The sequence below is a fragment of the Dama dama genome, chromosome 28, assembly GCF_033118175.1.
Source record: "Dama dama isolate Ldn47 chromosome 28, ASM3311817v1, whole genome shotgun sequence".
NCBI lineage: Eukaryota > Metazoa > Chordata > Mammalia > Artiodactyla > Cervidae > Dama > Dama dama.
In genome coordinates this window covers 31477144-31502012 of record NC_083708.1, presented here as the reverse complement: position 1 = coordinate 31502012, position 24869 = coordinate 31477144, and the positions used below count along the sequence as shown (strand labels likewise).

At 42.4% G+C, this 24869-nt stretch overlaps 1 protein-coding gene across 7 annotated transcripts in view; it reads right to left on the bottom strand.

The window, feature by feature from the left end:
- Positions 1-24869, bottom strand: part of MCM9 (minichromosome maintenance 9 homologous recombination repair factor) — a 104665-nt gene that overhangs the window by 20633 nt on the left and 59163 nt on the right. For 3 of the 7 annotated variants that reach the window (XM_061131692.1, XM_061131693.1, XM_061131691.1), the window contains 5 exons: positions 12971-13173; positions 12180-12383; positions 10808-10890; positions 10192-10337; positions 1596-5653 (listed from right to left, as the gene is read on the bottom strand). In XM_061131692.1, coding sequence (XP_060987675.1) covers positions 4195-5653; positions 10192-10337; positions 10808-10890; positions 12180-12383; positions 12971-13173 — 2095 coding nt within the window. In that variant the 3' untranslated portion in view covers positions 1596-4194. Of the gene's footprint in view, positions 1-1595; positions 5654-8406; positions 8584-10191; positions 10338-10807; positions 10891-12179; positions 12384-12970; positions 13174-24869 lie in introns of those variants that run through there. The other 4 variants (XR_009690951.1, XR_009690950.1, XR_009690952.1 and 1 more) reach the window with 2 other exon arrangements.

Genomic DNA, 24869 nt, shown 5'->3' with positions numbered 1-24869 from the left:
ATTCTCCAGGACAGAATATTGGAGTGGGTTGCCATTCCCTCTTCCAGGGGATCTTCCTGACCCAGGGATCAAAACTGCATCTCTTATGTCTCCTGCATTGGCAGGTGGGTTCTTTACGATTAGCACTGTCAGGTAAGACCAAAACATTAAAAAGAGTGGCCCCAAAAGTATTCACATTCAGAAGATAAGCGACTTACACCCTACTCCTTAGTGAGATCAGGCTGAGTGTGTATATCCTACGTCTGTCTCTTCTTGGTCGATATCTTGCATCTGGGTATTTACATAGACACATGAACTATTTATTAATACTTGAGTTTTTCTGTCAAGTTCACTTTTACAAATATTACTTTTAGATGCATTTTTAAGCCTCTAAGAGGGAAGAAAGACAGTGGAACTGATGTAAGAACAAGAGAAGAATGTGTCATGGGGGACAGCTATCACAGCTTCCCGTGTGTGTCCCCTGAGGACAGTGAAGGGGATGAATGGGGGTAACGCTCCCCAGTACACCTGGCGGGGGGGCGGGTCTTCACCATTTGCAAGATGGAACCTAGGCAGTGAAACCTCCACCAGAGAGAGAGTATTTAATGTGAGTCAGTAGTCATCTTTCACCTTTCTCGAATGTTAACATGGAAAGCAGACACAGAAAACGTAATTCTGAACACTGAGGAGTATGCACTGGCCTTGCCTTCCACATTTGGAGTTTTTTATATTTGAAACTAGGGCGTCTGATAGGCTGCGTCTGAAAGGTCAGCTTGGTCCCAGGTGGTCCCTATAGACTTAGACCTTTGGGTCGGTAGGTTCTGAACACTTGAATGCTGTGGATAGGCTAAAAGTGAGCTGTAGGGATCTTCCTTGTGGCTGACCTAAGATTTTTCTGTAGAATTGGTCTTCCAGCAATTCTACCAGCAGCTTGGCACTAGAAGAAGGCAGAGAAATCAAATACAGTAAACACATAAAGACGTGTGTGTGGTTCAATCGCTTCAGTCGTGTCCAACTCTTGGTGACCCTACGGACTGTAGCCTGCCAGGCTCCTCTGTCCATGGGATGTCCCAGGCAAGAAACACTGGGGTGGGTTGCCATGTCTTTCTCCAGATCTTCCCAATCCAGAGAATGAACTGGTGCCTCCTGCATCTTCTGCACTGCAGGCAGCGTCTCTATCACTGAGCCACCTGGGAAGCCCCAAAGAATACGTAGGTTTGTCAGAATTGACATTTGACAATCAAGAGTACATTTCTATTATTAAAGTTTGCTATACCTTCAAAAAAACTGTAATGTTTCATTGAATTAAGCCGAAGAGTTAAAGATACCAGAATAATATGCTTGTTTGTCTGTATTTCTAAGAAATGCTAAAAATTATAATAATGAAGTCCCTATTGTAAATCTTAGAATACAACATATACACTGAAAAGTGCATCTTTAATATGTCAGAAAACTCATTCCTTTTATATAGTTATGATAGAATTAAGATTCTGGGTTAGTCTTGTTAGGTACAGCTTTTATTGTGTTTAAATAATTTTATATTATTAAAAATCTTTCTAAAGAGTCCACTGGCCTGGAAAAAAAATATAGCCTGACATATTGATCAGAATTAAAGGTTATTTTTACACTTTCCTTTATTTCCTTTATTGACTACAAATATGATTTTTGAGACTACATATTTCCCCAGAGACACCTATGTTTTTCCTTGGTACACACGTTAAATACCATACAAGAAAAAAATACCATAGTTGTCGTGAAATCACACAGTATAAAAGAAGCAGGACACAGCAGCACAAAACATGGCCTCAGGACACTAAACATTTTCAGCTCTGAAACTAAAGGACCCCAGAGCAGTGGTAGTACTGACTCCCCCATGCATCCCTGAAGCCCTGGGTTCGGCATTTAATATCCCTGGTCTCTAAGGAATAATGCCTTGGGGCAGCGGATTCTATGAGCTGAGGTAGGAAAAGAACTAACGTGGGTCTGGAACATGCTGTTCTTTTCAAATAGCATAGATGCTTTTAGGAAAGTCAGAGTCCTAAAAGGACCTCAGGGTCAACATACAGAGACTTCCCATTGATCACCTTGTGAAGGTCAAAACACAAAAGTCAGCTGTGACAGTTAATTTTTTAATAAGTAGGGGAGCATTCATATTGAGTAGTTTATTTTTTCTAATAATAATGTCTGTTTGTAATATTTACATATATAGTTACTACTTTCTGTGTAAGCACTGAAGAATAAACAATGGAACTTGTAACTTGACCAAATGTCCCCAGCAGAAGAAGGTACTAAAAAGAAGTAGGCTGGATTTATTATCACAAATAAGAGGATATATGGTGAGTACAGATAATAATCAGGCAGAAGATGGCATAGATGGTCATATACAGTAACTAAGGAAGACAGACAATTCAAAACTGCATTTTAAAATAAGAATGAGTGTGTCCTGAAGAGACAAGTTAACTATATGAAACTAAGTGCTCTAGAATCAAGATAGAAATGAAAGCTCTAGGATACAACCACATTAAATGACAAAAACAGAACAGATCAAAATACCCTAATGGCAGGTCAATAGGTTAGGTACTATCAATCATGTCCAGCTTAATACATCATTACTGCAAGAGATACCAAGTCTCAAAGACAAAAATTTATAAGAAAGGGACTTAAAAGCTTACCAAGAAAAAAACACGTCAGCTCATCATTATGGCTTGGGTTTGAATTGCCCTGTTTTCACAATCAGACCATGTCCTGGCTAAGAATCAACCACTTAACAACCCAGATCCTTTCCTTTTCCTTTAGTTCTAATAAGAATGCTAAAGCCCAAAAAAGTACTAATACTGAGAGATGAGGAAGATATCACATTAAGAATCATACTACACTAGGAAGTCAGTAAGAGTACAGAAATAAGAAATTACCTAAACCATAGTCTTGATGTTTTAGGATAGGTTTAAGTGAATGTGCAATAACAACTTTTATAATCACTGCTTAGGTATGTCTTTTGTCAGCTGCTTAAGTTGTCTGATGATCTCAAAAGACTCACCCATACTAAATTTGTAGTCATTATTTAAAGTCTTTCAAAAAATTTAATTAGTCCATTTTGGAATTAATATTTAAATGCTCAAGAAAAATTGAGATTCTTAAATTTTTTTCTGTATGAATTCAATGAAATGATCATTAAACTAAGTACATATAGCTTTCAGTATTCCTCATGCCGAAAGTCCCTCAGACAATGAAACAATCTATGATCATTTTCCAAATTCAAACTCCAGGACAGAAAGCTTGTAATTATGGAATCCTTGCTAGAATCTAAAGGAAGAAGTTATTCTAAAAGCATTTAAGAAAGACAAAGCTTGAGTTGTCTGTTCCTACAAAACAGTCATTGCTTGGGTTTAAAGACAAATGAATCATAACTTAGTAGGAATCACGTTTCCATATTAACCACTTGGATGGGTGCCATGATATATGACTGAGATTAACATACACCCTCTTCTTCCAACCACAGGATTTAAATTGTGTTGAAGGTAAGTCCCCAAGACATAAAAAAGAATCTGAAGTGTAAATTCTTGGTTCAAGAGAGAAAGGAAAACTCAGGTCAATATCCCAAGAAAGTGTCTCTTTGACCAGCTGCCAGATCTTTAAGTCTACCATGGAATTGTGAGAAGGCCTCTTGGAGAAACAAGAGCTTTAATAATATTTAATATGACACATGAGAATAAACATCAAAAAAATTCAGAAAAATCACATGATTCTGGCAAATCATAATAAATACTTAACCATACTCAGCACATCTTGGGTGAAAAACAACAACAAAAAAAAAAACAGAAAAAGAGTTCATCGGACTTGTTAGCTTTATGAGCATTATCTTTGTGGCATTTGTTCCTGAGTGAATGAAAGAAGGGGTCTCAGGAAAACCCACTCCCTTAAAAAAAAAAATCAAACCCAAACAAAATAAACAAACATTTTAGGAATACAAGTACAATGTTTGCAAAATCAAGGCACAGTTGTTAATTAATACAATTCATGTGCTGGTATCACCATGACTACAATAACTGTACAGTTTTTCACGTCATGAGGATAAACCTGAATTTACAAAACCTGATGGCAGGGGCAGGGGGTGGCATTCAGCATGGTGTCCACATCTATAAATGCCACACTGACATCCTGGAGGCGCTGGCTTTGGTGGGGGAGGGTGAAACTTGACCAGAAACCTTTTCACGATTACGGCTTTTTTCTCATTTCCTCATCCCAATCAAAATCCAGTGGTTCATCATCTAGTTCTGGTAAAGTGAAGAGAGATGTTTTGGAAAGACTTAGTTTCTCGGTGGATGTGTCCAGCTGAAAAGTTTTCCTCTTCCTGCCAAGCGCTGTGGCTGTGGCCCCACAGCTGGGGCCGCCCTCACCCGGGTTCTTACTTTCAGGAGGAGGAGGGGATTCTGATTTGGATTCAGAGGGGGAAGTAAAGGAGAAGTTTGCCAATCTGGCTAACGTGCAAGCATGAACCTTGCTGCTTTTATTACTGCACGAAACCTCTTCCTTTCTGACTCTTTCACTAGCAAGACGGAAATGCCCCATGTCACTACCAAGCTCTAACTCAGGGTGGACAGTGCCCTTTGCAGGGGTGCGTTCTCTCTTCTCTCCTGGTCTGTCTTTGTAGGGTGGCTGCTGTGACACCCGCCCTGTCTCATCCTGAGGCTGAGCCGAGCTTCTAATTCTGGAGGGGGAGGCCGGCTTTTCTGGACCCTTCCCAGGCAGAGCTGCTCCTCCTTTTGCCCTGCGCTGGGGGGTTTCAGGACTCTGAACTACTGGTTTACTGGTGCCAGGAGACACAACACCATGGTCCTCAGGGGAATGGGTCAGTTTTGACTTCTGTTTGAAAGTGAATTTTGCCAGTTTGGCCACAGGGGCACCCAGACTCTCAGCACTTTCATGGTGGGGCTCTTGCGCCTGAGCGCGTGACTTCTGCCTCTTCCTTTTGGGAGTTTCCAGCGCTCTCTCTGGGCTCTGGATAGGAGTGGGCTGAGGATGAGAAGGGCTTGTGGGCTGCGAGGGCGGCCTGGCGGGATTCCTGCACAACTCCCGGGCCCGCGCCCTGTGCAGCTTGTGCAGTTTCCTGGGGACATGATGAGTCAGCACCAAGTCGGGCTCATCAGCACACACGGCTGCTTCAGAAACCGTGGCGGCCTTTCTTGCCCTTTCATCCTCACGGCTGTCTGGCCTCAATGGAGCTTCTGTCTCTCCTGCTGCTGGAGGTGGTTCAGTCTCCAATTTGCTCCTTTGGCCTGCCTCCCTTTCCTCCTTACCCTGAGATCTGTTGTTGCAGATTTTCAACCCCTTACTTGTTTTGGGACTAGGAGACATGGGAGCAGTGTTTTTAGGTTCAATCGGATGAGCTGCCACAGAGTCAAACCAATCCAAACTGTCATCCTGGCTATTTCTGTGCTCCTCTGAATGATTCCTACTTGTTGGTCTTTTAGGCCCCAGATGGGAAGGGGGACCGAGAAGTGGGCTTCCCCCAAGATTGCCTCCAACAGAGAACTGATGGGCGCTACAGTTTACTTCCTGCTGCGTCGATGTTCTGAAGTTTGCTTCTTTCTGCGTGTCACCTCCCAGGGACCCTGGAGTCATCTCTGTTTCCACAGCCTGCGGCTGGGATTGATCCACACTCCGATTCTGTAACCTGCAGCATATAAGGAAAACATGTATTGCTTTAATCTTTTCCTTTCTTTATTCTCTGAGATGCCATCTAAAGGGTTTAAGTCCAGCATAATTCCAGGCCAATACCACATACCATCTCTTAGAGCAGCAGGAGGAAATTATCCTTTTTCATCAGGATAGAATACAAGTGCTCTGATAATCATACTAATTTAACCTAAAACTATAGTAAAATAAAGAAAATGAAAGAGCAGGTTTGTCTATATTTTCAGATCTCTCTGGAAGTCTGTTTCATTCATCAGATTGTTGGAAGGTCAGTCTTTTCTCCAGTGTTAAATGTTCACCTACAAGACAGCCTGGTGGCTACCTGAACAGTAGCTGACTACTGACCAAGAGAAGTGGCTCGAGCTATTTCACAGCCAGTCTGCAGAGCCGAACCAAAGGGAAAGACCAAAGGGAAAGAACCAAAGATTATGACCTCCTCAAACCTCTTTAATTAAATGAGGTACTGAATTTTAGTGCATCTAAAAAATGACCCTCCTCAAGAGTAAAAAGACTATGATTCCTCTGTGCTTGGCACTCCCTGCCCCGTCCAGCAGTCACCCTTGTGGCAGGCCTCCCCCAGGCAGCCATGACCTCTTTCCTGCCAAGCCCAGCACGTTTCAGCATCTGTTCTGGGCAGCCACTCTCCATCAGACTGATACAGAGTTGAAACCTATTGACCTACCGAGAATGACGGAGTTAACCTTGTGACATTCGTTTTAAATCTTGGGCATATTAGAAACTGAAATATTGCCAGAGGACCGATTTCTAACAGGGATTACAGCAGCTTTTCAAAAAGATGTCCCTTAGAAAGCCCTTCCTAACAACCTAAAAATGCCTTTTCAGTATAAGGAGCAATATGTCTCTGCTTCCAGGCACTAAATCCGAAAAGAAACTACACCAAAAAGCTGATAAGTAAATTTTTCTGAAAATCATGTGTTATCATAGAAAAAGGAACAGAAGATATCAAAATTAAATGGATTTAAATACATTAACACATTAATGATAGCTCTCTCTGGGAAATAACATTATGTGTGATTTTTTTCCCCTTATTAATTCATTATTGTTACTTTCAAAATACTTTATAAAGAATGTATATTGGAACTTCCCTGGTGGTCCAGTGGCTAAGACTCTGTGCTCCCAAAGCAGGGGAGCTGGGTTCAATCCTTGGTCAGGGAACTAGATCTAATATGCGGCAAGGAACTAAAAATCCTATGTGCCGCAACGAAGACCTGGCACAGCCAAATAAATAGATAAATAATGACTTTTTTTTTTTTTTTAAAGAATGTATTATTGATTACAACCAGGAAAACAACACTAAAAATTTACTTTTAAAATTTGGGCTACAGTCACTCATAGTAGACTTGGGAACAACAATACAGAAAATCTGAATTCACTGTAATCACAGTCAGACCAAAAAAGACAAAAACAAAAACAAACCCAAATAGCTTTCACAATTACTACTCTCTAGTATACTTTCAGTATCAAATTGAGGTCAGGGATACTCATAACTGTTAACACTCCACAACTTGAATAATTTATGGGAATTTTAAAGGTACTGCTATTTAAACTCTACACTTTACTATACCACCTAAAAGACACCTTCACACTCTATTTTGAGATGGGTAGGACAGCTGCCGTTTGAGGCTGGCTGTCACTAGTGGAGGGGCTTCCCCAGTGGCTCAGGGGTAAAGAATCTGCCTACAAAGCCGGAGGCACAGGAGATGCCCCCCTTTGTGGGGCACCTGGTTTTGCTGCTGTGAGGACCAGTTCAGGAACTCTTGCATTACAAAGAAATATCAGAAGGGAAAAAAAACATTTTTTTTAAGGCAGAATCCTATCTTTCATACCATCACTTACTCTTTCTGTGTTTTCCTTCCTTCCCTCCAGGAGGGTCATCTTGAATCTGATAAGTCCAATTGCCCTTTTTCTATCATACAACACTGCTCTGAGACTCACAGTCCTTCCTTTCCTGAATCTGACGTGTGTCAGTCTGGGGTACTCAAATGAGTTTCTGCTCACTCAAAATGTGAGAACCCTCTCCAAATGGAAAGCCAAGCCCAGGACAGGACTGAAAAGGATCGGCTACCTCAACCCATAAAAGAACCAAAGGAAGAGTACTGATCTTAACACTACGCTCTGGATCATGAAAAGGCCAGGAGACCAGAAGATAAAGAGGCTGATTTTAGACAAAGTGCAAGTTTACCGGGTATCAGCAGGACAAAACCGTCTCCCACTTTTCCCCAGAAAGCTGTGCTGGGGTTTTATAAATAGAACAAGAACACTGCTGGATGAAGGGAGTGAGCAAAATAGGAGAGAAATGCCAGGAAAAGAATTCTCAAGGTTTTGCTTCACCAGCTAATCATCCAGATGTGCACCCCAAATTCTCCCTGTGTAGCCACTAGGCTCTCACATGCTCTCTATTTCCCAGCGCCCAGCTTTGAGATCAACACTGCTAACATGCTCAGGTCAACGATTAACCCACATGCACCAGCAGGAAGAGGCCTGATGGACACACTTGCCATCCTTCACTCCCTCAACACAGGCACAGACTCAAAGTCTAGCTCTGTAATAGAAGCTCACGTATTTAGGGAGCAAGCAGGGCTCAGATGATAAAGAATCTGCCTGCAATACGGGAGACCCGGGTTCCATCCCTGGCTTGGGAAGATCCCCTGGAGGAGGGCATGGCAACCCATTCCAGTATTCTTGCCTGGAGAATCCCAGGGACAGAGGTGCCTGGCGGGTTGCAAAGAATCGGACATGACCAAGCGGCTCTTTCTTTCAAGTGTAAAAGTTCAGGCAAAAATTCTCGAGGTGATGCGTGTGACATGTTCCTTCCCACATGTCCACAGTAACAAGTCACTAGAAAAGAGGGTTTTGAAACACTGCTCCTGTCATTCCTGCGTTGTTCCCCTGTAGGATGAAAAACAGATTTACCTCTTTAACATAAAATGTCATTCTTACGGAGGAATTTTTTCAGTCTGGCTGTTAAATTGTAAATTTTTAAGTCACAGATTTGGGAGTGTAGTAGGGAAGGAAATCGTGATGCTGAGGGAGGGTCAGAGCAGCTGCTAACAGACCAGAAGGGCCTTTTTCGGGTCAAGCCGTTGCTGTACTCTTCTCTCCACTTCCAGAACCGTCCCGGCATTCTGGCACAGGGCTGGCCTGAAAGCAGCTTGTGCCTCCGTCTCTACCTGCGATTTTCTTCCACCTGGGTCATATAAAGACTGTGTGTGTTCTTAGTCACTTAGTTCTCAGCCTGCTGAATTCTCCAGGCAAGAATACTGGAGTGGGTTGCCATTCCCTTCTCTAGGGGATCTTCCTGACCCAGGGGTTGAATCCAGGTCTCCTGCATTGTAGGCAAATTCTTTACCTTCTAAGCTACTAGGGAAGCTGCCATATAAAGACTAAAGATCAAATATTTATTATGTTTGGAGGAAAGCTTCAGACAATAAGAAGTGAATTAAAATATTAATAAACATGAAGATTCTTCATGCAAATACCCTTGCACATGTCCTCTCCTGTGACACATGCTCCAGCCCAGCTTATAAAACACTTTGTGTCTGGGCCTGGCCTAGGATGAGAGAGCCACTCTCCTGGCGGCCAATTTCCTCCTCCTCAACAGCAGTCCCAGCCACCTCTCTGACAGCACTACCTCTTACACTGAGCCAAAGAAAGAGAAGAGGAAAAAAGCGGTGGTAGCAAACAGGATACAGCCCATTCACCAAGGTTTCTCAATGGAAACTGTGCGTTATATTGGGTGTAAACTGTAGGTGGCATACCTTGGTCCTTCTCATATAATCAGGACCCAATTGATTATGCACAGTAAAGGACCAGTCCATGTTCTCCATAAGGCTCACTAAACCAGCCAGCCAAGGGAACACAGCTGTGGAAGGTGGTCCCCCCAGAGGCTGCCATCAGTCCCCTCCTTTCCATATGTCTACACCACTTCTCCCATCAAGAGGTGGTGTCCATGTCCCTTCACCTTGCACATGGGCTGACCCTGTGACTTGCTCTGACCTGTAAAATATGGTAGAAGTGATGCCATGTCCACTCTGGCCCAGCCCATGAGAGGCTAGCGGCTTCCACTTTAGCTCAGTGACTTGCGTCCTAAGCTACCATCTCAGAATTCCTACTACCTTACGGTAGAGACAGCTCCTGGCCAAGTAAGTCGCCCCAGCAAAGGCACCACATATGTGATGGAAGCTCCCTTCGAAGTTCCAATCCCAGCTGAGCTCCCAGCTAAATGCAGGCGTATGAGTGACCCCAGCTGGCACCATGTGAAACAGAAATAAACATCCCCACTGAACGCTCCTGAATCTGACTCCCAGAAAGTAAGCACTAAAAAGGGTATGGTGGGTTTTTTTAATAAGCCACTGAGCTTTGATGGAGTAGATTATGTAGCACCAAGTAACTGCAATCTCCTACACAGATTTTCCACTTACTTTACACTTCTTTCGTTCCACTAAATGCCAAACAAGCATGTTCCATTACATGCCTTTCTTGGTTTTCTTTTCTCACCTTTCGAGTCTTCTCAGTTCTTCACTCAAGAGGTTGGGCAGCTCCAGCTTTTCCAGAATAAGTTCACACTGCCTCTGGTACTGCCCCAGAGGGTTTTCAGGAAAGGAAGTGTGGAGTGCGTTCACACCTCCTAGCAGCGCACCTCCCTGACAGGGCGAGAACACGGGAGACACCAGCAGAGTCACCAGGCCTGCACACAGAAGTGCACGCCGGGGACCACTGACCCCAGGCGGTAAGACCACCCCCTACGCCCCCATCACGGCCATCAGAACCACCTGGGAGCCTGATTCAACTCTCAGGAGTCCTCTTCCCCACTGCCCAGCGGCACGCACTGCTCTGGGGAGCCACGCTGTCTTGAGTGGAACCATGAGCATCTCAGGTGTGTTGAGGAGAAAAAGGATTAAGACCCACTACTTTACACCAGTGGGTAAAACAGTGCAGACTGTTTCCATGACAATTTTTTTCGCTTCTTTTAAATGGTTCCCTTTGGATAAATTTCCAGGAATGAATAGGTCTAAAATATGGCCATTTTTATAACTCCAGATATGTTATAAACTGTCTTTTTTCAACAGTGCTTGCAATTAGGGTTCAAATATTAGGTACAAGATATGCTTACCTGCATGGAGGACTCCATTACTGACACCACTGTGATAGCATCTTCCAGAGTCACTCTATCACGGAACATCAGGCGAGCATGAGCTATGGAAGGTGCATTTGAAATGATGAGGAAATTATTTTTATGAATACCTGAGGTGACAAATGTAATACTCTCCTTGGTGCTCCCTACTCCAAAACTGTATATTATTAATGTGTTTCTAATAACAAATACATTTTACTAGAATAAGCACAGATGTCTAAGTTCAAGTAGCTTTAAGGTTCTTTCTCTAATAGGGGGCCTAATTCTTCTGCACAGCCCATGACAATTCTGTGTATTCACATGAAAAAGTACTCTGGGCTCCAGCAAAGAAAGGGGCTATATAAGCATATACTTGATGTTTAGTAACTTTTAACTGTTACTCTCTAATCTATTATAATCTAAACAAAACTAAAATTCATTTCTCATCTCTGGTACATCTCTTTATCTGTCAGCTTTTCAAAAACTACCAAACTTGCAAGTCTGAATCTTAGGTATTTCTTGCCTTAATATTAATTATAAATCCTTGACAAAGTGAAGCAGTTTTGTTTTATGGAACTTTTTAGTTAAGCATATATCATATCATACAGTTAATTCATGTGAAAAAAAAATTTTAGGATTATTTAAGTAAGTGTTAAATGTAAAAGCCAGTATTAAGGGAAAAAAAGTCTGGGGATGCACATGAGCTGCAAGCATGCACGCAAGTCTCATACGTTAGGGATGGGACAGAGGACGGCATTGTTAATTCAACGTTACTGTGTTAGTGGTGGCTGTGAGTGGCAACTGCTGAGAAATAACCCAGGATGCTATACAGAAAACAGTTCCCAACAAAGGTATATTCAAATAGAGGCCATTGAGAAAGAAAACATACAGTAAATAAGACTTTGTAAATGAATGAGGTCTCAAGTTACAGGAAGTTATGAGATGTCACAAAGATTCCTTTTCCTTAACACCACTACATTCCACTCAACATCTATAATCTGTGTAGGTTTCGTAGCTTCAAGCTTTTATTTTTTAACCAGTTGGGAGCAAGCATCTCAGAGATCATCCTTACTCATCTCTGAAGTCATGGTGCAAGTCCCAAGCCTTGCTCACACTGTGTGTTTAGTCTTTTAGTCGTGTCGGACTCGTTGTGACTCCATAGACTGTAGCCTGCCAGGCTCCTCTGTCCATGGATTTCTCCAGGCAAGAATACTGGAATGAGTTGTCATTCCCTTCTCCAGGGGATTTTCCCAACCCAGGAATCGAACCCAGGCTTTCTGCATTGCAGGTGGATTCTTTACAGTCGAAGCCACCAGGAAAGCCCTAGCTCACACTGGGCACCCAATAAAAGTATTTGTTGAGTGAAATTAACCTTCTGCTAGTCGTATCAAGCTCTCCAGCAGGCGGATGGTGGTTCGGGCAGCGTTCCGGGAGTCACTCTGCCTTTGCATCTGATAGTACCGGAGCAGAACTTGATTACCCTCATCAGACAGTGTGGGCTGTAGTTTCCTAATGAGGCAGAAGTAGGATTTCATCTTTTCCATGCTCCAGAGCTTCTCTGATTTGTTTGGGTAACCTGTATATATCAGGTATTGGGTCAGTAATTTCTAAAAACAGGCAAATATCTCATATTGAAGGTTTTGATAAAGTTCTTGTACTCATTTTTAAAAGGATAACCTTCCGATTTTCTGGCCACTGAAATCTAGACCTGTCTCTGCATATAGTTCTATAATAAACAGTCTTAGGCTCTAAGCTTAATAAAGGTAAGCTTCCTACAGGGGTTTAAATTATTCAGAATAATTGTTCTGCCATATACAGTAATAACTAGTACTTGATAAGCCTAATTTTTTGACAAAAGCTCCACATTTAGAATTCTGTTTCATAAATTCAGTCCAGTTTTCTTTGTGTATAGGAGGTGAACCATGTGGTAATTATACATAAAGTTGCCCCTTTTCACCACAAAGGACCTATGGCAAGCAAACGAAGACCCTTTTCATTCTGCGCATTGTTCTAGGCTCGCTAACTAGGCTCACTGCTTTTGGTCTAAGCATCTCTCTATAGACTCTTGGGTGTGGGACCTTGGGTATTTATTTGATTTTCCTCAAGGAAAATTTCATTTATGTCTACTCTGTCAATTTGAATGATTTGATCGTTTCCACATACCTTTGTTTTCTAAGATAAAAGAGGAAATGATACGATCCCAGTCTTCATTCTTGGTATCAAGCAGAACCAGGATCAGGTCGAATCGACTTAAGAGTGGGCTGCTAAGGGCGATGTTCACTGACACAGACTCATGGGCATCGTACTGGCCTTTGGGGTTAGTTGCTGCGAGGACGGTGGTCCTTGTGTTCAGTTTGCACACGAGGCTACCAAAAGAGAAGGCATAGTTCACTGACTGTTGAGATTCAAATGAAAAACAATATTAAACTTATTAACAGAAAGGGGCTGTTCCCGAACCTTAAAAATCTAGAGATGATCATGTCAAAGAGAATGTGGAATGATACAAACACCAAGTTCAAATGAAGGACATATTTATACTAGCCTATCTTGAAGAGAAGCAAGTGCTCAATACACATTTCTTATGCCCTGACTCTGAGCAGACCCCTCTAAGAGGTATACGAAGTTAAACCATACATGGATACTGCTCTTAAGGAGCTTGCAATCCATTTGCTATAATGGTGAGACATGGCAGAATACAGTAAGTTCTAGAAGCATAAACTTCCCAGGGGAAATAAAGATGGTATGTATTCATCTATGTGGATGGAAGAGACACTCAGAGAAATATTATTAAGTTTCTGAGCAAGGCCTTTTGTGACACATGGACTTGTTCCCTGAGTTCACTTACTTGTTTTGGTTCTTCTAAAAGTGAAAGAAACAGGCAGAAGGGAAAGGAAAGGAAGGAGCAAGGGACGGAGGGGAGGAGGGATAGAAAAAGAAGAAATCAGGAAAACTGAAGGTTGATTAGTATGGTGTTTTTGAGGAGCAACAGTGAAGGGAAGGCTGAAAAGGTCAGGGCATGGTGGGCTGGTTAGACGGGGAAGGACCACAGATGGGACACGTTGGGGAGACGAGGGCAGTGGCCGAGGAAGAGGCACACAAGTCCTCGGCAGGGCAGTGGCGGGACAGATATGGAGATGACATAACTCAGATGTTGTTTCTAAACTTGTTTATGATGGGCACGTCCTCAAAATAATACGGCACATTCACTGACAGTAACAAGTATGGAATTCCTTCTCTGTAAAAGCTGTCTGCTCTCTAGTGATGGTGGTTTTCAGCCATAGCGCATAGCCCTGGGACTTCGGTAAACATGTGCTACATGTGTTAATCCTTGATCTATTTCCAGTTGGTGTCAGCAGTGACCTCATGCCCGAGGACTGAAAAAGTCTGAGAATCTGTATTTGTGGTAAGTGGCACAAGCAGACACAGAAGAGAACAACAAACAAGGTACTTTCACTGAAAAATAAATCCTCTTTTAAAAAAATCACTGACAAGGAAAAATTCTGAACACAGAGTCCACGTCTTATTCACATACCAAAATGACTTTGTAAAGGCAGCTGTTTAGAACTCAGAATCAATTTGCCATAAAACCAATGTAATAAATGGTTCCTAACTAATCCCACAAAAAGCACATTTAATCTCATACCAAAGAGGCTATTTGCACTTATCAGAAAAAAATGAATATTGCTTCAATACTTCAACACAATACAAAACTGTTTATGAAATAATTGTTTAAAGATGATTTTCTGAGAGATAAAATTGGTTGTTCTTCCTCTCTCTGCTCAAGAGCTACTTACAAGTCATTTCCTGTGGGCAAAGGACTGTACTGAAAATTGAGAAAGGTACATAGCTGGTCCCCGCCTTCGATGACTTCACATCGAACCGCTGGAGGACAGGGAGGCGCACCACGGCGCCCACCAGACAGGACATGTGCAGCGGATGCTGGTGGCAGTCACCAGCGTTCGTGTCTGCAAAGAGAGGAGGACAATGGACACGCAGAGACAGAGGGAAGGTGGTGAGTTATTCTGAGGTAACTGGGAAAAAATGCAAAGCTGCAGCTTTGGGAAGAGAGCTAAGGAAGAACAGTCTTCCTGGGGGGGAGGGGGCAGCTTGTGGAGATTCGAGCAATGAAGGGAGAGCAGGAGGCAGGGGAAGAGGCGATGGTGTGGGACAGTAAGTCAGGCTGTGACCAGCAGCAAAGAGGAAGGTGGGGACAGAGTGGCCTCGGTCACATGAAAGAGGGGAAGACAGTATGTAAGCCGGCAGCTGCAAACCTGTGATACAAGCATGACCCACATTATCACCTGAACAGGGCTTTAGAGAACCAAGGTGCTCACACGGCCTCATCCTAAGTACCATGTACGCAGCAGCAGCTCACTGCACACGACTGAACAAGGAACTCATGAATGAGTGTGAGGTCAGGGCCACTTCACCAACCCAGTGTGAGCTCCACCCTCCTAATAACAAGAGGACAACTATCACACATGTAATACCAAGCACTGAGCCAGGCTTTATGTACACATGTTACCCCTGATCTTCACAGCCACCTGAAAGGTAGATACTATCAGCAACTTGGAAATAAGGAAACTAGATGGTTCCAGATGGTAATAACGACAGTTAAGGTTACGAGCAGAGCAGCAGAACTGCGATTCAAACCCAGGTCAGCTTCACTCCAAAACCAACACTCCTGTACCTCCAGACTGTTACCCTGATGGTGAAATGTTTTAAGTGCTTCCCGTGGTCTTAAAGATTGGGCCTGAGGTTTTAGGTATGCATTTCCTTGCCTTATGTCTTTCCTACTTAATTTGATTCCCCTTGAGGGCCTGTGACTTACTGTTATAGTGCTCATGCTACCTGTCACAAATTTAAATGCTCAGTGAATAAGGGATAAATAAAAAATCTTTATTTAGATCAGTATTTCTCAAATTCAGAGTCATTTTATACTCACAGGCTTCACCAGATATAAAATAATCACACTAAAGACTTTTTTTTTCTGCACTAACTTCAAAGAGTGACAACATTCCAGTTTCTGAAAAACCTGCTTCTCCATTGTTTAATCCACATGCTTAAACTTTCCTACATAAATTACATAAGTGATTTTTACCCTGGCAGGCCCTCCAGAAAGCACCCTTGTTTTGTGGCGGTCTTAACAGTCTCATCACATCTGGATGGGTGATCCCCATCTTTGCTGACGGCTTTAATCACTACCTACAGGCTGGCACTTCCAAATTTAGCTCCGGCTGGTGGCAATGGCTGCTCTGTGTGCAAACATGGTTTTCCCTTCTCCCTGGGGGCAGGGCAAGATTAAATTTCCATCTTCCTTTACAGTTACGCAGGGCTTCCCTGGTAGCTCAGTTGGTAAAGAATCTGCCTGCAATGCGGGAGACCTGGGTTCAATCCCTGGGTTGGGAAGACCTCCTGGAGGAGGGCATGGCAACCCATTCCAGTACTCTTGCCTGGAGAATCCCCATGGACAGAGGAGCATGGTGAGCTCCAGTCCACGGGGTCACAAAGAGTCACAACTAAACACAGCACAGCAGAGCAGCAAAGAGCTCTAAACACAAGTCCCGCCGGTGGGGTGGGGAGAGAACATTTCTACTTCCAGGTCAGGCTCCTAAGAACCTTCCTGGGCAGTCTTCCCAGCTTTCCTCCCTCTGCTGGAACAGGTGAGGATAAAAGGCCCTGGAGTCAGACAGCCACCTGAGGGACTACACGGAGCAGAGCACCCCACCTTCCACCCACATCACACTGTGACTAAAGCAAGAAACACCCCCTCTGGCGAAACACTGCAGGAAAGACATGAGCATGGGACAGAGGAGTGATGAAAGCGTAGATAGCTCAGAAACCTGAGGCTTTGCAGGGCTGGAGAAAACAACTGCCTCTAGACCTCAGAGAGTAAAGGGGAAGACTGAAACAGGCTCTGAACAACAAAGGCCCAGTCAACTGTCTCAGCTGTAAAATGTGACCCAGATGAAGGGTGAAGCCCTCAGCTTACACGGCCTTTTTATCAAGTTGAATAAAAGTGGTACGGAGACCCTCCAATGTTTGCAGCATGCTATTCATAATAGCCAAGAGGAGGGAGCAATACAAGTGTCCATGGGTGAATAAATGGATGAAGAATACACACACTCATACAATGAAATATTATTTAGCCTAAAATAAAGGAAATCAAGGGCTTCCCTTGGGCCTCAGCTGGTAAAGAATCCGCCTACAATGGGGGAAACCTGGGTTCAATCCCTGGGTTAGGAAGATGCCCTGGAGAAGGGAAAGGCTACCCACTCCAGTATTCTGGCCTGGAGAATCCCATGAACTGTATAGTCCATGGGGTCGCAAAGAGCCAGACACAACTGAGCGACTTTCACTTCACTTTAGTCCAAAGGAAATCTTGCCACATAATACAGTATGGATGAACCTTGAGGGCATTATGCTAATTAATTTCACAAAAGACAGATGTAGAACAGTCTTACCCTGGAGATCTGGTTCCCAAGCCTGGCTAGTCAGTGAGAATGCAGGTGGGTGTTAATAATACAGATTCCCAGGTCCCACCTCTGAGACTCTGACTGAGGACAGGCATGGGCTAGAAGACTGAAAATTAGCTCAGTGCGGACTGATGCCTTGGCTCTTCTACGACTGTTAGAATCACAGTGTACAATAAATGGTTACTTGTCTGTCTTGCTGCAAGGCTGTGAGCATCTTGAGAACAAAAGCCTTGGCTTTTCCTTTTCCTGGTATTAGTAGCAATCAGAGACCATAACGCTTCTGAGCATTCAAGACATGCTTACTGAGCAGAACAATAAACTGTCATCTTGTTTTTAAATTTGAGACTGTACTTCTACCCAGGTATGTGAGTATAATCTAGTAGCTGCAAATATATAATGGCAATGTCAAATTTTTTCCTAAAATGTGTCCTCAGCCAATAGTGAGGGCACCTTCTATTATTTAAGAATCAGATACTCTGCCCTTGAGGAGATGCTATCCTAGTTAAGATTGAAAAGAACCTGGAAAATATATGAAACATTATCTTTCTCAAATAATTATTTCGTTTAGCATTCTACAGACTTACAGATCATCGCCATATAAAGCACTCTCAAATGACTTCACACAGCCGTGTGGCACTGTACTGCCATTTGCAGGCGCAGAGACTGACTGGCACCGTTTCACAAGGTAAAGTACAGAACTGACACCCCTTTTATCTCATACTGCATCCTTTTCTTCGTGGCCTCCTCTTCCACTTCGTGGCCAGGACAAAATGTAAGATGTTAAACTCCCCAACTTTAACGTTTTCAGATTTAAGTAACGTAAGCAGAGCACAATAAAACTACTGGTCTTTTCAACCACATATGGATTCAATAAGACTGATATTTTGGTTACTGACACTGTAAGTTACATCCTTAGTAGACATCCTGAGGGCGTCAGCATTTTTTTTTTCCTACTCTGACTGCCTCTAACAAGCTTTTATTGGAGAAGGCAATGGCACCCCACTCCAGTACTCTTGCCTGGAAAATCCCATGGACGGAGGAGCCTGGTGGGCTGCAGTCCATGGGGTCACGAAGAGTCCGACACAACAGAGCAACTTCACTTTCACTTTCATGCATTGGAGAAGGAAATGGCAACCCACTCCAGTGTTCTTGCCTGGAGAATCCCAGGGACGGGGGAGCCTGGTGGGCTGCCGTCTATGGGGTTGCACAGAGTCGGACACGACTGAAGTGACTTAGCAGCAGCAGCAACAAGCTTTTATACTGAAAAATCACACTGACTGGTTCTCTCCCAGCCCCTTGTACATATGAATAGTGCGTGAACGGCTTATGATACACCTCTGCAGGTATCTGCCCACCACATGGAGAAACTTCAACCTCAACTCAAAAAACAATTTGTAGAATTGGCACAGTTACATGAAACAATTAAGAATGTGATTCTTATTTTTTAGAACTCTTCACCTCTGTGCAGTGTATATAAAGTCACACACACACACACACACATTTCTGATTCCCTGCAGCCTTGGCAGCCAGCTAGACATTCTGATTCTGAGGTTCACATTAATACCCTTAAGAGAGATTAAAATTCAAATAGAAATTTCTTCACAAGTCAATCAGACTTTAGTCACTTGATATGTGAGAGAGACGACAGAGAAAAAACAAAAGCAGATCCATCCGAGGTCCCAAAAAGGATGTAGCAAAATATCAAATATCTCAAAGAACATCTTTGGGCCCAGAGAATGGGACCCAAAATTTGGATGATGATGGCTCAGTGAGGACTCCTACACTAGGGGACAAAAACCAGAGGATGAAAAGTCTTTGAGCTGGAGAGGGAAGAGTAGTAAGGTGTTTCAAGAGAAAATTCAGAGTATTCTTATTTTATTTTAGTTGAATACATGATTAAGTACTTCCTTTTCATACTTATCTCATCTTACCTGCTTACTGATGAACAACTTGACATGCTTTATGTCTCTAGAGAGATTTTCTGAAAAGGTCCACATTTGGCAATTAACTGTATACATTCCATCAGGAGGATTAATGGGCTTCTAATGAGGGAGAGTGAACTTAAGGCTCTGAAAACTTCAGGCCAAAAAATTAGATGAGCTACTGTTGGAGGGTGATCCGACTTTTTCATAAGTCATTGAGTGACCCAGAGTCAGTGCTATGAAAAATGAACACACACGCTAAGATGGAACTTGAAGAGTGTTTTCCTTTGTTCCTACCACCAAGGAGATGACGGATGGACAGTGGTGACTGAGGGTACACTTAACTACCAGCCCAAGAGCGAAGCCAACATGTGGCACATTCTTACACTTTTCTGTTGGGTGATAGTAACAGCTGTTACAGCGATGTCAAAATAAAAATTGAAAAAAAAAAAAACCTACAAGGACAACTTGAATGCAGGAAGAAAGATCACATAATTGGTGGTAACTATGATCTGGGGCAGAGAAGGCAATGGCACCCCACTCCAGTACTCTTGCCTGGAGAATCCCATGGATGGAGGAGCTGCAGGGAATCCCTGGTAGGCTACAGATTATGGGGTCGCTAAGAGTTGGACATGACTGAGTGACTTCACTGTCACTTTTCACTTTCATGCATTGGAGAAGGAAATGGCAACCCACTCCCGTGTTCTTGCCTGGAGAATCCCAGGGACAGGGGGAGCCTGGTGGGCTGCTGTCTATGGGGTCGCACAGAGTTGGCCATGACTGAAGTGACTTAGCAGCAGCAGCATGATCTGGGGAGAAATTGTAAGAACTTCTACAAAATACAGAGTTTGACCAAGAGTTACAACTGACTAGGTACTTGTGACTAAGTAATGTCTTTTAAAACCCTGCCATTCTTTTTGTCCATCTCTTTGAAATCCTCTGAGTTCAAGACTTTTCTCATAAAGAGCCACCTCCTATTTAGATCTATACAAAAAAGATAACCTGGATAACCACGATGGTGTGATCACTCACCTAGAGCCAGACATCCTGGAGTGCAAAGCCAAATGGGCCTTAGGAAGCATCACTATGAACAAAGCTAGTAGAGATGATAGAATTCCAGCTGAGTTATTTCAAATCCTAAAAGATGAAGCTGTGAAAGTGCTGAACTTAATATGCCAGCAAATTTGGAAAACTCAACAGTGGTCACAGGACTTGAAAAAGTCAGTTTTTATTCCAATCCCAAAGAAGGGCAATGCCAAAGAATATTCAAACTACCGCACAATTGCACTCATTTTACATGCTAGCAAGGCAACACTCAAAATCCTTCAGGCTAGGCTTAAACAGTACATGAACCGAGAACTTCCAGATGTATAAGCTGGATTTAGAAAAGGCAGAGGAACCAGAGACCAAATTGCCAACATCCACTGAATCACAGAAAAAAACAAGAGAATTCCAGAAAAACATCTACTTCTGCTTCACTGACTACACTAAAACCTTTGACTCTGGGGATCACAACAAACTGAAAAATTCTGAAAGAGATGAGAATATCAGACCACCTTACCTGCCTCCTGAGAGACTAGTATGCAGGTCAAGAGCAACAGTTTGAACCAGACATGGAATGACAGACTTGTTCAAAACTGGGAAAGGAATACGTCAAGGTTATATATTGTCACCCTGCTTATTTAACTTATTTACAGAATATATCATGTGAAATGCCAGGCTGGACGAAGTACAAATCAGGACTGGAATCAAGATTGCCAGGAGAAATATCAGTAACCTCAGATATGCAGATGACACCAGCTTTATGGTAGAAAACAAAGAGGAACTAGAGAGTTCTTGATGAAGGTGAAACAGGAGAGTAAAAAAGCTCACTTAAAACTCAGCATTCAAAAAACTAAGATCATGGCATCTGGTCCCATCACTTCATGGCAAATAGACGGAAACAATGGAAACAGTGACAGACTATTTTCTTGGGCTCCATAATCACTGTGGACGGCGACTGCAGCCATGAAATTAAAAGATGCTTGCTCCTTGGAAGAAAAGCTATGACAAACCTAGACAGTGTATTAAAAAGCAGAGACATTACTTTGCCAAAATAAACTTTGGTCCATATAGTCAAAACTATGGTCTTTCCAGTAGTCATGTACAGATGTGAGAGCTGGACCATAAAGAAGGCTGAGTGCCTAAGAATTGATGCTTTTGAACTGTGATATTGGAGAACACTCTTGAGAATCCCTTGGACAGCAAGGAAATCAAACCAGTCAATCCTAAAGGGATTCAGTCCTGAATATTCATTGGAAGGACTGATGCTGAAGCTGAAGCTCCAACATTTGGGGCACCTGATGTGAAGAGCCGACTCACTGAAAAAGACTGATGCTAGGAAAGATTAAAGGCAGGAGGAGAAGTGGATGACAGCAGATGAGATGGTTGAATGGCATCAGTGACTCAATGGACATGTGTTTGAGCAAACTCTGGAAGATGGTGAAAGACAGGGAAACTGGGCATGCTATAGTCCATGGGGTCACAAAGAGATGGACACAACTGAACAGCTGAACGACAATCTATTCAGATTGATTCACCAGGCTACTCTGGCTGCCTGTCTAAGCTATTGTTTCCCAGCACCAACAAATCTACTAGTACTTACAACCGATGCATGACTTGTTCTTTGGTATATTTCTTAAGTGATTCTTTTGTCCTCATTAGCCTGGACAGGCTAAGCACTGGAATGCCCACCAAGCACATAACTCCACCACCCCTTCTACAGAAACGGCCATACATGGACAACTGGCTGGACCAGATACTGACCCAACAGTAGTCAAACAATAAATTGCTTAACTAGCAATAAACTGGCCAGAGGCCTCTGAGCTGGTTTTGCACCAAGCTTCTAATAGGGATGATAATGTCTACCTAAGCCTCTCTTGAGGTTTGTTTGAAATGGACACAAGAGGGAGAGCCGAACTACTAAAGAGAGGTGGAAAAGCCTAAAAAATGCACAAACGCATAAACAAATCAAAGATAGAGGAAGTAGACTTTATAGATAAATAAGAGCAGCAGTTAAGAGACACAGAAAACCAAAAACCCTGAAAGCGAGCTAAGGGAGAGAATACTACAAACTTCAACCTCCATGTAAACGGACATTAGAAACCAGCAAAGCTCATCGAGAGCCCATACTGGAATAGGAAGATCAGTGGAGACTGAATGAAAAGGGGGAGAGGGCAGTGGGTTCCTCATGATGGAGGAACACAGACAAAAACCATCCTCACAAAAAGGGAGCCCCCACAGAGCGGGGAAATACTGGGAACAGGGTTTCAGACCTCATCAAAGCAGGGACTCCTAGGGAATAGACAGAAGACCCTGAAAGTTCCTGGGACCAGAGGAGGCAGGCCTGGAGTAGATGGAGGTGACTTGTAAGGGACAGGAGTCCCTTGGAGTCTTGAAGGAGACAAGCCGTAGATATTAAAGATCCTACAACACAAGTGAGAAACAAAATCAAAAGACACACCAACCTACACACATCGCCCCCTCTTAAACCTTGGGAAAAAACTCTATTAAGTCAAATGGACTGAGCTGAGATTACTCTGAACTAAAAACCAGTACACCATCCAAACCGCCGACTACCACCTTAGCAGAATAACTACTACTACTGATTCAGGAAAAGATAAGACATTTTAAAATGAATTGGAGTAATATTTATATAAGATGTAATATTTATGTAAGACTACCACAAGAATCAAAATACCTTAGTTGATAAAACCCCATCCCACCATTCCCTTAAAAAATCCACGGAACAGAAGAAATCTGTATTTAATATCCTCACTTGAACATTCCTAAACAAACATTTGTACATATGAAAAATCATTCCAAATCAGAAATCAAAAACTCAGAACAGAAAAATATAAAAAAGAGGAAGATGAATATCCAGAGATGACTCAGGGCAGAAAATGGGTGAAGAGAGGGAGACAGTAATTTTAGAAATGAACATTTAAATCTAGGGTGCCAGAGAGAGGACAGACAGGAATGAAAGTATAAAAAAGGGTGCTAAGGGGAGGAATTAAAATGCCAAGGCAATAAAAGTGAAATACAAAAGAGCTAAAAAGTCTAAGAAAAATATTGGTTGCTATAGAATCTAGGCAAAAAAGACCTAACACACGTAATTAGGATTTCTGAAAAATAAAAAACAAAACAAAGTATAGAATATGTGAAACTATAATTCAAGAAAAATTTCCAAAAAGAAATGAATCCTTTTACATTTCAAAGAGCTCACCAACATCTAAAAAAAAATGACCAAGAATAATCAACTGAGACATAGCCTAGTAAAAGTATTGTGCTTAAACCATAATGACAAAAAATCCTTCTGGGCCTTCAATTGCCTACAAAGTAAAGGACATCAGAATGGCACTCGACCTGTCAATACAACATGCAAAGCAAGACTATAGGAAAGAAAGTGTAAGGCTACATCTTTATAACCAGTCATGTTGTTTTTCAAATATAAAACCTATAAAAAATAGTTTTAAATATGCACAAAGTCAGTACAGAACTCAGGAACTCCTCCCAAGGAATCTGTTTGAGGAGAGCTTCATTCAACCAAGAGATGATGGTGCTACTCTGGCAAAAGGACTGATGGTGAGTCTTCAATATATTTAATTTTAGGTCTAAGAAAAAAACAAAGGCATAAAAGTAGAAGAGTATATCTATACAAGTGTTATTTATCCCTACAAAGTATAAAGAATATAACCATTTTTTAACAGTAAAGAGAAGGGAGAAAAGGGAAAGTAGAACATGCTCAGGGGTTATCACATGGGTAATGAAGTACAGTCAAAGGATATTATTTAAAGCTCCCAAGGGAAGACAAAGGGGATGCAGGTATTATAAAAAGTATTAATAGATAAGTCCTAGAATAGGTGTTGTCAACTACAGGTGGTGTCAAACTACAGCCAGCAGGTCAAATCTAGGTCTCCATTTATTTTTGTAAGTAAAATTTCACTGGAAAACAGCTATACCTATTCATATACATACTGTCTACATCTTCTTTATTCTGTATACAATATAGACATATTGATGCAGTCATATTGTCTGCATTAGCAAAGGTGAGTAAGACAGACAAGAGATAATATATAGCCCACAAAAGCCTAAAATAGTTTTCATCTGGACCTTTACACAAAAAATTTGCCAACCCCTAATGTATAACAAAAATACAAACCTTCCTAAATGTCAAACAAATAAAAAAAGAGAAACATAGCCAAGTTTTTTAAAAAATGAAGTACTTGACATCAAGAATATTGCTAATACCAATAAATGTAAATGTACTTAACTCATCTATTAAAAGATTTTCTGGTTACTTGTAAAACAAAGCAAAACACAATAAAATGAAACCAACTTTATGGTGTATACAAGAGAACAAATTACAATCAAAAGGCTAAACATGAAGAAGCAAAGATATATTCGGTTCAGTTCAGTCACTCAGTCATGTCTGACTCTTTGCAACCCCATGAATCGCAGCACGCCAGGCCTCTCTGTCCATCACCAACTCCCGGAGTTTACTCAAACTCATGCCCATCAAGTTGGTGATGCCATCCAGCCATCTCATCCTCTATCGTCCCCTTCTCCTCCTGCCCGCAATCCCTCCCAGCATTAGGGTCTCTTCCAATGAGTCAACTCTTCGCA